Consider the following 15,305-nt stretch of genomic DNA (forward strand, 5'->3'; position numbering starts at 1 on the left):
CCTTCTTTCAGAGTTAAACGTTTTTCTAAAATCCAGTGTATATCTAAGATTGTGTTGGCTAGGAAACTACGTTTCCCAGCATGCATTGCACCTCAGAACCAACTGCCAAGTATCTGATTCATCTTGTAGTATCTGCCCATCACTAGTTCAATCTGATTCTGCTTCACACTGTAAAAGAAATCTATCTATTTGCATATATTGGAAAAAAAGAGAGAGAGATGAAACAACTGTGTCTGCTTTCCCCTATATTGCTCAGGAGGCTGTAACTATTCTGTTGTTTTCGTGCCCCTTTGCCAGGCGCTCACTGTATGCTCCCAGTGGTGGACGGGGTTAAAGATGAGTTTTTACAGCTTAACTGGCAACAGAAGAGACAGAGATTACTTTGGTCTCAGCAGGGAGGGGGAGCACAGAGGAGTGGAGACAGAGTGGACCAGGCAGTGAGGTTTTTCTGCAGCTTTAGGGTGTGAGTCAGGATGTGCTGCAGACAAACGGCCGAATTCATGTGATAGAAACCATTACAAACAAGCTTAGCTTATGGGTGGGGACTGAACAGGGTTAAATCTTAGGTGGAGATAAAGATAAAAGGACAAATAATATAACATGTAGAGTAGACTGCTCTGTGTACCATGGTATAGACAGCTGGCTGAAAAGCATTGTTCTCAGGATTCTGGACCCTTTATAATTTAGCAATAATGGGTAAAGTAGTTACTCCACACCAAGGACACTTGGGCTGTACGTTCTGCCTCTTCATTATCTGGAACTAGTGCTTTATAAGTGGGTACACTGACTAGACATTTGGTCATACACTGTGCTACTCAGTCACCAGGATGGCAATATACTGAGTCACAGGACTGTAGACAGGAAACTGATAAAAAAACATATCCCTTTGCCAGACTGAGTACACTGCATTCATACACATTAGGAAGATGTCTTTCTAGGCCCCAGCAACCAATCACTGCAGTTTTCATTTTTCAGGAACAATATAAGAAATGAAAGCAGTGCTGTGATTTGTTACTACTGTTTTTTTGACTGGCTCTCCCTCTTCTTAAAGAGTACCTGTCATTAAAAATATCTTTTGACATGCCATGAGGCATGTCAAAAGTTATTGATCCCAGTGGGCCTCACTGCTGAAACCTGCTGTGATCTGGACATATAGCTGGGGAGAGAGCACAGCAGCAGTGCAACCCACTCCCTAGCTGTATATCCAGGCTAATTCTAAGGCTATGTTCACACTACGTAAATTAACGGCCGTTGTTTTCACCCGGCTGGACGTGTGCGCCTGAAACCACGACCGTAGAAATATGGCCATATGGGCTAGTCGTGAAACTACGGACGTTGTTTAATTTTTCTTCCTAGCCTGTTTCTAAGCGGGCTGAAACAGGTCATTCATTTGGAATTCTGTGCCCAGCCCAATAAAGCACAATTTTTAATTTGAAAATCAAGTTTAATTCGGCTGAAATAAGTATTCCCTGCACAGCCGCATTGAAATCCCCGGCCGTTGTTGGAGCATTACCGGCCGGAAATAATTGACATGTTAATTTTTTACGGGGCCGAATAAACAACGGCCGTTGTCTGATACGTCAATATGACATGTCAATAGTTATTTTTAATGACGGGTACTCTTTAAATGTGCTAGCTTCTGACCATATTTCAGCTGTATATACGTCACCCTCAGAGGCCATGCAATCAAACTTTATTGGTATTAATTCAGTTTGCAAAAGAATAACTATATAAAGCTATAAAAGGCTATATAAATACATTGGGTACAAATGTGAAGGCTACACTTGCAGTTCATGGGTCATGTCCATAGTACATAGTGTTATCACTATCAACTAGATAATCTTATGTAACCATAAAAGCAACCTTCCCCTACCTATCTCTTCTCCATTGTGAACATTCACCCCAATCACCCCATCTTGTAGGGCCCTTATCACTATCACTGCACAAAATAATTAAGGGGTAATCCTAATGTTCTATAACTCTGTATTGTACCTAATAAATAAAATCTATATAGATAGAGATTTTATTATTTAGTTTTAGAAGCAGCAGTAAGGTGTCACAAAGCCCCTCCGCTGCCCCCAATGGCTGTGTGGGGAACTGCAGGGTGACTGAAGCTTCGGTTCCCACACAGTTACACATTACTAAGCGTGTATGCAGCACCAGCCATACTGAGCCTCCCCTGATGTCTAATCTAATGTATGTTAGCTATAGAAAAGACATTACCTTTGGGTAAGCTGTCTGTCTGTAGCGTTGAAGCCATGGCACCCTATCGCAGAGTGAGGATAACTGTCAATCACTGCTCGCTTTGCTATAGGGTGCTGCAACAGCAGCATTACTGACACAGGCTGCCGCTTAAAGGACAAGTGCCATGAAAACCTTTTTCCCAGTAATTGAAGCACATTACAAAGTTATATAACGCTGTAATGTGCTTCAATCACCTATCTGCCTCCCTTCCTTGTCTTTTCCCCCCTCCACCCCCCACCAGGAAGTGTCCTAACTCACACAGACCTAATGACTGTTGTCACCGTCACCAAGCTCTTCTTTCAGCTCCTTCTCCTGTTACAGCAGCCCCCCCTCCCCTGCCTTGTCAGGTGACTCAGCTTGCTCAGCTCCCATTAGCTGAACAACTGCAAGCCATCACTTGGACTGGGGAGGGGGGGCTGCTGTAACAGGACCTAGACCAGCCCTCCTGCTGATGACTCATCCTCACAAGAAGGAGCTGCCTGGTGACGGTGACGACAGTCATTAGGTCTGTGTGAGTTTCTTACACTTCCTGCTGGGGGGTGGAGGGGGGAAAAGACAGGGAAGGGAGGCAGATAGGTGATTGAAGCACATTACAGAGTTATATAACTTTGTAATGTGCTTCAATTACTGGGAAAAAGGTTTTCATGGCACTTGTCCTTTAATGTAAAATATGTACATGGATGTATACTGTATATATTCTGACGTGTGTCTGTTCTTTGGATTACGCTTTCTGCTTGACCCTCATCTGTACTGCTGCCTCTCCCAGCTGCCTACCCTGACCCTTCGCCTGTCTGACTATGATACCCGCCTCATCCCTGGTTCTGCGCTGACTCTCCTTCTGATGACCCAGCTTGCTGATCACGTACATTAAGCCTTTCCCTGGTGATTTGCACCAGCTGGTCTGGGTCTTGGGAAGCAGCTGCTGCTTGCATTGGGCCTACACTTGTGGATTTATGTGGTGCCCTCTAGCTGCATAAGTCCAGTTTCTGGACAATCCTGGAGTGGGATAAGGATAAAGCCCAAGGCCTCGGCTAGGCCTCAATGGCTCCCATGACTTGGAAATTGAAAGAGTACTAATCTAACAGATCAATGTAGTACATATTCAGTACAATTGCATTGAGCGATTAAATGACAGCTAATGCAAGTCTTTTACGGGAACTAAAAAAGTACATTTAAAAAAAAAAAAGTTTTAAAAACTATAAATGAATCCATCCCTTAGTAAAAATTCTAATGGCTATGCTCAGTGCCTGCTTCTCCCCTGTATCGCTTTGTGCACCTACTAATCGCCCGTCTTCTCCTGTACCCTGTTGTGTATTTAACAGTTCATGAACCTTTACTACCTTTGTATTACTTCTTGTTTGTCTCCAGCACCAGTCATGTTTATGTGACTTTAGGGAAACATGCCAGCGACAAAGTTCATAGCTTATAGTGTGCAATAAACTGTGACTGGGGAAAATGCAGGATGTGAGAAGGCTTCTCTAAACACACCCAGGTCTTAGTGCAGAATGTGAGGTTTCTATGTTTGATGCTGATAGAGGGAGGAAGGTTCACGACCAATCAGTGTGGAGTATTTCTCACACCCCCTACTGGAGAACCAATCAGGAATTAGAAGGATATACACTTCCTTACACACTATGATATCACGTCATATCAGTGTACCATGGGAAGAGAACAGAAAAATAAACAGTGTTCGGCCTGAGCTACAATGAGACCCTTTGTAGCGCTGATCCTTGAGAGCCGCAGTCTACATGAATGTATACAGCTCGGTATACAGCTCATACTACAGCAGCTACAGCTCAATAGTGGAAAGGCCATAGTGAAGGCAAAGTATAGCCCTGGATTTCACTATTTCTGTCAGAATTTACAGAATTACCTAATGTGGCAATGAATTTAAAGCAAATGTACCAGCAGTACAATCACTTTAAGATTTTCACATGGATAGAACGGCGCGGGGAAGCCGATGCTGCAGTCCTTTTTTTAATCGCGGCCCGGTTGCGGTGTATGGCGCCATTCTGTTCCCGGTCACTGGCCGGGAGTGAAGCACTGGAGGTGAGCCGGCCCGCCCCCAGTTGGAGGAAACCCCCGCCCCTCTATGAAGCGGCTCTATTAGAGTACATTGTTTTCCAATGGATCTGTAAATATATCCTGATCATCTGCACATGTAACATCTGTAAATATTTCAGAACAAAGTGTCAGTAAGGCTGGAATGACAATGTGTTTTTTTTCATCCGTTTTGAAAAACTGATGAAAAAAACGGATGCATTTGTGTGCATCAGTTTTTCCATTGACTTCCATTGTAAAAAAAAACGGATCAAAACAGATCCGTTTTTTTTGACGGACACAAAAATAGTGTCAGCTACGTTTTTGTGTCCGTCAAAAAAAAAAAACGGATCCGTTTTGATCCGTTTTTTTTACAATGGAAGTCAATGGAAATACAGATCAAAACGGATGCACACAAATGCATCCATTTTTTCATCCGTTTTTTGCAAAAAACAGATAAAAAAATGGATTTCAAAAACGCAGTGTGAACCCAGCCCAAATGAAATTGTACTAATATAGATGGACTAATAATGGATCTCATGACAGGGGCATCAGGCATCCAGTATCCAAGCTCCAGATTTTTAGCCTGGTGCCCTGGTTACTCCCTCTCTTCACTGTCTCTTAGGGGGCACTATTACAGTATGGGGGTACTATTATAGTATGAGGGCACGGGGGGATTACAGTGGTGGAGGTATGGAGGAACTGTTACAGTATGGGGAAACAGGGGATGCTATTACCATATGAGGGCACTATTACAGTATGAGGGCACAGAATGCATTATCATGGCACGGGTGCATGATACCTGAATGGAGGCTCAGGGGGCATTGTTGCTGTATGGAGGCCCAGGGAGTATTATTGCCACCATTACAGTATAGGAGCAAAAGGTGCAGTATTACTGTATGGGGGCATTATATCTAAATAGAGGTACAGGGGGCATTATTATTGTGTGGTGGCATATAGGGCATTACTGTATGGTGGCATATGGGGCATTATTGTTGTATGGAGATACAGTCAGGATTGCTACTGTAACTGATTGACAAAAAGTGTGTATTTTATCGAAATTTGAAAAGAATGCAGCCTGGGAGTTGAAGATCTTGGAACAGTAATAGCATTCAATGGCTATTTTGCTATATTGTGTTTCTTATTAGCAGAAGCAAATGGTAGATACATGTATACTGTTTATGTTTTTTTTTTTATGTGTACTGTTTTTTGACAGGACAGAGAAGTGCTGTTCTTTCATTCACAAGTATGATCTGGCCCCATTGAAACATCCACCCCCTCTATTATTTCATCACTACACACACTGTTTTATGTGTTGTAACTAATGGTAGGATCTGGCTCCACTCTTCTCTGTAATTTCATTTACTGCTCTCCTTTCTAAGGATTTTTTTAGGCAGCCCTGGGAGCATCGGCTTATAGGAGCCAGTAGTGTCACAGAGGGGCCGTCCCTGTGTGCCGACACTCCTAGTAAGACGTGATTACTAAAAAGTTTCCCCGCCAGCTGTGACTAGATAGCAGCTGACGACTACCCTCATACCTACATAGGTAAAGACTTATAAAGTACTTTTTCGGGCCATATAAGTAACACCCATAGAAATTACTTATATGGCTGGAAACGGTGCTTGGGGCCATATAATGACATATTTATAACTGTGGGGGCCGTTTTATAGTGATTGGTTCCATGTAACATCCTCATCAATGCATCCCAGTTAGCCACCTCTAAACTCCTGTCACTGACCTCATCATTCGCACTAACGCAGTAATCCTCCATGCCCACTCACACTATGAGACTCTGTTGCCATCCTCCACTATATATTCTCTCTATGACACAGTCACAGTTGCTTCCTTTTATAACTCTATAGTTACCTCAGCTCTTGACACTCAATCTAAGGGCCCTATTCCACAGTAATGATAATCAGGCGGATCGGCCCCATTTGGCCAGATTCGGCTGATTATCGTTCGGTGAAATAGAGAGAACGATCAGCCAGGGCTGCAAAGCGGCACTGGAAGAAAACACACTCCAAGGAAGAATTCCAGACATATTAGCACTCTCCTCTGCCAAACAGAATTAGTTCACTTCTTTGATATCTTGTATTACAACCCCACGCAACTTTTTAACATCTTTAACTTCTTTCTTCATACTCCGCTTTGCCAAACACGTCAAATACAAGTGACATCAGGGAAAGTGGCAACACACCGTCTCTTAAACCAATTATAATGTCTGTTAAGGGCCCTATTCCACCGGACAATTATCGTTCGCATAATCGTTAACGATTAACAATCTCAAACGACCGCTATTGCGAGAGACCTGAAAACGTTCACTCATTTCCATGGAATGATAATCGTTACTTATGATTGTAAATGCGATAGTTTTTCTTAGCTATTTCTTCGCTATTGCGTTCGTATCTATTGCGAACAACCAAACGAGGTCTTATTCAATGCGAACGATTTGCGAATGAGCAACGATAAAAATCGAACCGAACGATTATCGTTTAGATTCAAACAATTTAACAATAATCTGAACGATAATCATCCGGTGGAATAGGGCCCTTAGTGTTCCAACTCATCTCTTTACCAGCACCGAAAAAAAGCTCCCCAAACTACTCTCCACATCGCATCTCACCACCTACGCATTTCATCAAATCCCATCACGCTTTATCCCCAACATTACGGCAGCTTTGTCCCAGCATTAACTTATGTCTTCAATCCATCACTAACTAGTGGCGTCTTCCTTCTTCATATATACACGCAGCCAACACACCCGTTCTCAAAAAAGCCAGCCCTCGACCCATCCTCCTGGTCCCGCTATCGGTCCATCCCTTTGCCTCAAAACTTTCCTCAAAATTTCTAAATTTATAGGGGGCAGTGTATCAATGGAGACTCTTGAGTGAGTATGTCATTGAATTTTTTTCACTGATCTCCCTGAGCTCAGTCATTGCTGTGTTTTGTTGCTCAAAACTTCTTGTACAACATGTTCATTTTTTGAACACTAGTCTGGTTAGCACCCCCACCATTCTACAGAAACTGTCCTCACTAAAGTGGGCAATGATCTGCTAACTTAAAGGGGTATTCCACTCAAACATAACTTTTGATATGTTGCTGCCCATGGTGAGACTAACAATTCATTCCATACTTGTTATTATGTATACAGTTTTTACCCCCCTCAGTTCTCAGCTGCTGGTTTCTGCTGAAGACACAAAAATCTGTGTGTGAGCCTTTCTCTCTGTCTCCCCCTTCCCCCCCCCCTTCCGAGATGGCTCATGTAAACAAGTCCTTGGCAGGCTTTATCTGAAACTTTGTAGCTTCTTTGTAATGCTAGGGGGGTTAGACTGAGGTTAAGTTGCTGATGAACTCATTGTGATGAATCCTCCTGGCTTTACAAAGTTGCAGGTAGGGATATGTTTACATAGCCATCTCAAAAGGTCACACATAGTTTTGTGTCTTTAGCAGAAAGCGGCAGCTCAGAACTAGGAAAAGGAAGATGAATAGATAATTATGTTTGAGTGGAATACCCCTTAAAGCCTCTTGCCAACACTTTGCCTTTGACACATTCCCTGCTCCTACAAACTCTTTCCTCCCTCAGTGTCAGAGGCTTGGTCCTATCCTGGATCACACCACTACACCACTTAGATTAGAACATATAAACAAGACTGTCTACAATCTCTATATCTATCTGGTGCATTAGAAGACTGTTCAGAAAAATGAAGACATTTAATATTGGGCCCCGCCCCCTTTTCCTCTGACGGAGTCACTAAGAGGCTCATGTAAATCATGATAAATCAGGCCACGCTCCTTTCCCGCCGTGCCGCCCCCCTCCCCCCGCCCATTAGGCGAGCGGGGCATGCGGCAGGTGTACGCCAGGGAGAGGTGGTGCCTTCTTCCTGGCATACACGATGGGCACAAAGTTTGTGCCCCTTAGACTTGAAGAATTGACAGTATTAGAAAATCCTGCAGTATCCTGTCCTACCAACATATGACAAATGTATAGGGAAAAAATTGTTATGAAAACAGAAAACTGGTCGTAAAAATATATTCCAGAAATTCTAGATTTTACATTTTACGGTTAAAGGTGTGGGGTAAGAATACTATTTACGAGTCTGTGAATAAATATAATGAGCTTTATTTCCTTCATGACAAACTAAGCTTTAATGATACCCAACCCACTTACTTTGTTTCCTTTACAATAGAAGATATTACTGGGCAAGTATGTACCTGAATCAAAACTGGTATTTCCTTGTTACAAATGATACACCTACCCACATAAGACAGCTAATGTTAACCTACTTTGTTGCCTTTATTGTTTGTCTACAGTAATTATCATTTAGCAAGATTTCTTTAAAGGGGTATTCTGCTCAGGGAAAATACATGTTGAATCATCCCCCCTCTTGGAGACCAACTATTCGTTCCATAGTCGTTATTATCTTTTCTCCTTTCCCCAGTTCTAAATCTGTTGTTTTTCTGCTGAAGACACGAAAAACTATGTGTGAACTGTTCTCGCTGTCTCTGCTCTGAACCTCCTCTTCCCCACTCCCTTCTTAGATTGTAAACAGTGTGCATGGCTGGCTGTCTTTGCACTCTTTATCTCCGGGAGGGTTCATCTGAGGTCAGGTCGCCGGTAACCTCACTGTGATTAACCCTTTCTTGCATTACAGATTGCAGAAACAGCCGGAAACGGAGTGAACAGTTCTCACACAGTTTTCTGTGTCTTTAGCAGAAAGCAGCACGCTCAGAACTGGGGGAAGGAGACCATAAGATAACAAGACGTATGGAAGGAATTCTTAGTCTCCAGGAGGGGGGATGATTTAGCATGTATTTTACCTGAGCTATATACCCTTTTAAGAATTTATTATTCATTTAATTACTTTATTTGTTACAGTATTTGCTTTCCACAGGGGATTTTTGTCTATTAGAGGGGTTATTCAGACTGTTAATATTTATGGCCTATCTGATTGATAGGCTATAAATATTAGATCAGAGGGGTTCTAACTCGTCACTGATCAGTTGTTTAAAAGGGTTGCTCATGTAAGCACCACAGCCTCTTCAATGTTTACCTACACCATGCATTGTCATACTATTAGTAGTGGGGGTCCAAAGTAAAGCAGCGCTGCCCTGTTCCAGCACTACAAATATAACAGTCATGGAAAGAATAAATGCAAATAAACACTAAAGAGCTAAACTACTCTCATTTTACCATGTAGTTAGTTAGACGCTTGTCTTGTTAGGTTGCTAAACTTCTAAGTGCTGACTTCTGCGCTGGTTTTCCATATGCATTTTGGGCCGCAGCGGAGGCGGGCCTGCGCCCCCAGTTCCCTGATATCCCTTTCCCTGGATGACGCTACTCCTTCAGAATCAAGTTTGCCCACGTCATCAGGATGTATGCACCGGTGCCGACCAGGTTGTACAAGAAAAGAAAAAACATTTTACTACTCATAGTGGTACATTCGCTTTAAACAAGCAGTCTGTTATGACCTTTATATTTATTCTCCGTTCCATCATCTTTGTAAACAACGTCTTTTATTTTCTGGTGACATTGTCACGGAGGTGTCACTGTGACACTGCAGTCGCCTACCCCGCTCTCTGAATACTGCTTCATCACCGCCTCCTCATTGAATGATTGACAGTAGGCTCATCTTTGCAAAGTTGAAATTCTGCGCAGCTGAAGATAACCCGGCTGTCAATCCCCTGTGAGGGTTATTCTTCCTCTAGCTGCATCTGAACAGTACTGTAGTGCCTCATAAGGTCTCCAGGGAAGTTATGTCTCCTACCTTTATAGTTGGTGAATCAACATCTCCATGTCCTTACTATTTTTAAGTTATACTGGGAGTTCTTTTACATAATACAAATTTCTGTATCTGAACTGCCTGTAGAGTTTATAGACAAGATTGTTTGGAGGCACAGATCTAGAAAAGGCTGCAAAAAACAGGACTTTTCCTAGAAATGGCTGCCACACCAAACTAAGTAATCAGAGGAGAAGTGCTTCATAAGGGAGGTGACCAAGACCCCAATGATCACACCAGCTGAGCTCCAAATATACTTTGTGCAAATGGGAGACACTTCCAGAAGGTTAGCCATCACTCCGGAATCCCACTAATCTGGGTTTAAGGCCCAGTTCACACTGAGCAAAACCAGCAGAACTCCGCAGCGGAGAATCCCATCGTTCTCAGTGTCCTGAAGGGGGGGCGTGTGTGCCTCCGCTTCCTCCCCTCTCCGTCTAAAGAATTGACATGTCAATTCTTTGAGCGGAGAGGGGTGGAGGCGCGCACACCCTCCCATAGAGATACTGTAGGACACTGAGCACAGCAGTTTTTGCTCAGTGTGAACTGGGCCTTATAGTAGAGTGGCCAGAAAGAAGCCTTTCCTCGGGAAAAGATGCGTAAAAGTTTGCAGAAAAGCACCTAAAGGACTTTCAGAAAAAACAGGTACTACTGTTCACATGCCCAGTAACATCCCTACACTGTAGCATGGGGGTGGGGGTGGGGAGTTGGCAGTCAGGACAAGGTGACTGGTTAGGGTTGAGGAGAAAAAGCTGAATGGAGCAAAGTACATATATGTTCTGGGTTGATGGCCTTCCAAAAATACAATAATCCCAGAGCCAAAACAACACAGGAGTGGCTTAGGCTAGGTTCACACTGCGTTTTCAGCATCCGTTTAACGCATCCATTTTTTGCAAAAAACGCATGAAAAACGGATTGCAAAAAACGGATTCATTTGTGTGCATCCGTTTTTCCATTGACTTCCATTATAAAAAAAAACGGATCCGTTTTTTTTGGCGGACCAAAACGGACCAAAAAACGTTGCTGACCCTATTTTTCTGGACGTTAAAAAAAAACGGATCCGTTAAACGGATGCTGAAAACGCAGTGGGACAACTCTTTAAATGTCCATGAGTACCCAGCCTTGTGGCATCATACCCAAGAAGACTGGAGGCTGTAAATGCTGCCAAAGGCGCCTTATCTAAGTACTGCAAATGGTCTAAATACTTATGTCAATGCAATATTTTAGTTTTTCCTTTTCAATAAATTAGATTATTAGATTTTCAACATTCTGTTTTCACTTTGTTATTATGGGGTATTGAACATTTCTTAATGTAACTGGTATATAACTTGCCCATCTCTTCCTCTGGAGAGTCCATAAAAGTGTTCAGTGTCAGACACTTGTTGGTTTAAACACTTCAGCTTTAACACCATGGCGAAGGACTGTGTAGTAGTTGTGCGAAGATGTGTGTGTGTGTGTGGGGGGGGGGGGGGTTGGGGAGTCATAACACCTGTCTTCCTGTTGAAACACTCTATTCCCTGTTAAGTTTCTCATCCCCCCTTGCCAGACTGGCCTTCAAAACACCAAAACATTTACTGGTGTGAAGGTTGTTTCGGCTGACAAACTTTGTTTAGAAAACTTTCATTTTTTTCTCTGAACATGAATCCTGTAAGCGATCATGTATCCTAAATAAAGCTTTAGGGTACCAGCCGTATAATAACATTTGGCAAGTGCAGACACATCCCATAAGAACTAAAGGCCCTATTCCACCAACAGATCTGACGACAGATTATCTGCCAAAGATTTGAAGCCAAACCCAGGAGTAGATTTGAAAAGAGGAGAAATCCAGTCTTTCCTATATGACCTGTTCTCTGTTTATAGTCCGTTCCTGGGTTTGGCTTCAAATCTTTGACAGATAATCTGTCGTCAAATCTGTTGGTGGAATAGGGCCTTAAGGGATATGCTCTAGTATATTAGAATTTGAATAGTGAGGCTGATTTGGCTCTCAGGTTTTGTAGAATATCCATTGCAAATCTCAGTCTCTGTAACAGCATGAGATGAGGAACTATGCTTGATGTTTGGGGATGTGAATTGACAGCTTCATTGCAGAAGGGTAGAATAGACAGTAACAGTTTCATAACAGGATATGTACAAAATATACTTCTTGGAATTTGTCTGACATCAATGGATTTTCAAATTCAAGCATGAATACAAAGTTAGGAAGGCCAGATAACTGGAAATGGCAGGATATTGTAACATGTACAGTTAGTCAGACCTAATAGCTTCCCTATATCATAAATGTGTGCGTGTGTATAGGCAGGTTTACATCATGTACAGTATACAAACAATGTCCTAACCATCTGTGCTCTAAGCTGACCTAATAGGTCAACCACGCAACTCACTCCCATAGAAAACAATGAAAATGACTGCAGGCAAGGTCAAATTGCAGTTGGCCTAGTGGAAAGATGCTAAAAACATTAATAATAATAATAATAATAATAATAATAGCTACAATGAGAAAGTAACCTGAAGGAAAATGAGAAAATGCAGAGAGCTAATGAACTGTCATTATTTATCTTTCATAAAGAAAACCTTTCTCTAAAAAAAGCTGGTGTGACTATGAACTGAAAGTTCCGGTTCTCAAAGGCTGGCAATCAGATGTTATTGCCAGGGAATCTGCAACTGCGTCATAGTAGATGTAGCATTACAGGTCCTTTATTCAGACAAATAGCTGTTCTTATACTCCATGGACTAGCTAAGTGGCTATAAATTCTGGCACATGGGGGGAGGGGGTTCCTGAGAAGGAAAAAAACCCTATAATGTCATGTTAGCTTAGAGTCAATAGGAAGCCATGCAAATATAAAACACTGTCCCGACACTGCAGTTTTCACCCCCTTAGGGTAATTTTTGTGCGTCAGTGGTTTTTGAAAAGGCAGTATACTTTGGCTACGCTGTTTATTCAACCAGTTTGTTTTAGGGTATATTCACACGGGCGGGCTCGCAGCGAGATTCTAGCTGCGAGCCCGGCAGGTCCTGGCAGTTCCCATACACTACATACTTGCTGCGGTCTAAACGACCGCAGCGAGTATGTAATTATACCGCCCTTAACCCCTTCTGCTCCCGGCCGGCTCCCCCGCTGTAAGCATACTTTACCTGTCCTCGCTGCACGGGTCCGGCGTCCTGCTCTCCTGTCCGGCCAATTAGTGTGTTGCCCAGCTGCAGCCACTGATTGGCCGGGCGGGAGAGCAGGACGCCGGACCCGTGCAGCAAGGACAGGTAAAGTATGCTTACAGCGGGGGAGCCGGGCGGGAGCAGAAGGGGTTAAGGGCGGTATAATTACATACTCGCTGCGGTCGTTTAGACCGCAGCAAGTATGTAGTGTATGGGAACTGCCAGGACCTGCCGGGCGCGCAGCGAGAATCTCGCTGCGAGCCCGCCCGTGTGAATATACCCTAATAAAGGGTTTATCCAGACATAAAAAATTCTCCTTTCTTCCAGAAACAGCACTACCCTTGTCCTTGGGTTTGGGTGTGGTTTTCGCAGCTCTATTCCATTAAACCTGGAGATGGGGTGGTGCTGTTTTTGCAAGAAATCTGTATTATTTTGTAATCCTGGATAACCCCCTTTAAATCACATTCACATGACATGACGGAAAACAGAGAAATGCAGGTGAAAAACGCCACATAAAAACGCATAGAGTAACATAGTTCATAAGGTTGATAAAGGACAGGAGTAAGTCAAGTTCAACCTACAGAAATCCTACTGTGTTGATCCAGAGGAAGGCAAAAACCCTTATGAGGCAGATGCCAATTGCCCTATCACAGGGAGAAAGTTCCTTCCTGACTCCAAGATGGCCATCAGAATAAAACCTTGGATCAACGTCCTATAAGAAATACACACTATCTTAGGGGTAAAAGGTGCAAAAACTGCATAATAGAGGATAAGCAGTTTTTGTGGCATTTTTTCAGCCCCCCCCCCCCAACTGCTATAACTCTTGATCACTCAGCAACTGCTGCTAGGGAAATGCGGTGTTATGGCATCCATTCAGATGAATTGGTAACAACTGGCATTTATTAGAGGTTCTTCAGTACAGGACCCTGTAGTACACCATGCATAGACCCCATAAAGGATTTATTACAGGCCCACATACAACAGTCTTCATATGTCTTCTGCTGCCTATTAATATACTGCATACTATATATATATATATATATATATATATATATATATATATATATATATATACTGTTATAAAATAAAATACACACAAAAAAGTAATGCCCATCACCACAGCTATACAGGGCGCTGTGTATACTGTGGTCAGGATAGGATGGATGAATGTGACACACATTAGACATGGAGGTGGGAGACACCACACGCCTAGTAATGTCAGTCAGGCTTTAATCCCCCTTCTTTGTGCCTCACACAGAGGAGCATCTGTTGTTCTCCTCCTCTACGCTTATCTCACTGTGATTCTAAATAGCCACCACCTTATTTATCATCTGCAGAGTTAAACTGATGTTCTGCCATCATATGTGCAGTAGATGAGTCTACTGAATTCAGTGAATCATGAAGAAATTGGACAGTGGATGCAGTCAGAGCACTGAAATGGTTAACAGCCATTGCATCCCATCCTCTGCCCATCTCTTGGCCTCTTCATATGCATATACTACCTGCCGCTGTCTTCTCCGCAGTGAGCCATGGCTGGGCTACCAAAGGATGATGTTCTGTCACGGTCGCTTTTGCTGGGATGTGGCAGTGGGTTTGTCACTGTGACAATATATTTGCATCTACCTGATTGATGTCAGAGATGACTTCACTGGAGGCAAGCCTCTCAGTAACCAATGGCTAGGCTCCCCTTGTAAAGATGCTGCTGAATGAGGAGTGTTGTGTTACAGTGCTGCTGCCATTGTACTTCTTAAGCAGCAGGAATGTAGCCTGGTAACTACAGAAACACTTGAGCAGCACGTAGAAAATCCCTGCAGCATAATCTCCCCTATTATTAGAAATATGATCCTGTCTGGGTGTACTATAGGATGAAACTGACTTGTCCAGTCTTTTTAGAGTTTCAGAAAAGGGAATGGATATGATTGTAAACAGACAAGATAACATGTTTTGTTATTTAAAGAGACCAAGCCAAAAAGAGAAAAAAATATTAATTACAATGTCGCTTGGGTATGTTGCCACAGTTGCCGTGTGCCTGGGTGCCGTGAGGGAGTGGTAAGGCATGGTGGGCTTAGGTACACTTTGTCTTTTGCCACGGTGGCC

At 43.0% G+C, this 15,305-nt stretch overlaps 1 protein-coding gene across 1 annotated transcript in view; it reads right to left on the reverse strand.

The window, feature by feature from the left end:
• PNP (purine nucleoside phosphorylase) overlaps positions 1–14,794 on the reverse strand; it is a 33,082-nt gene extending 18,288 nt beyond the window's left edge. Inside the window, exon 1 of the mRNA XM_069961564.1 lies at positions 14,711–14,794. Coding sequence (XP_069817665.1) covers positions 14,711–14,739 — 29 coding nt within the window. The 5' untranslated portion in view covers positions 14,740–14,794. The remainder of the gene's footprint in view (positions 1–14,710) is intronic.
• Between the last annotated feature and the right edge of the window lie 511 nt (positions 14,795–15,305).

The sequence above is a fragment of the Dendropsophus ebraccatus genome, chromosome 3, assembly GCF_027789765.1.
Source record: "Dendropsophus ebraccatus isolate aDenEbr1 chromosome 3, aDenEbr1.pat, whole genome shotgun sequence".
Lineage (NCBI taxonomy): Eukaryota > Metazoa > Chordata > Amphibia > Anura > Hylidae > Dendropsophus > Dendropsophus ebraccatus.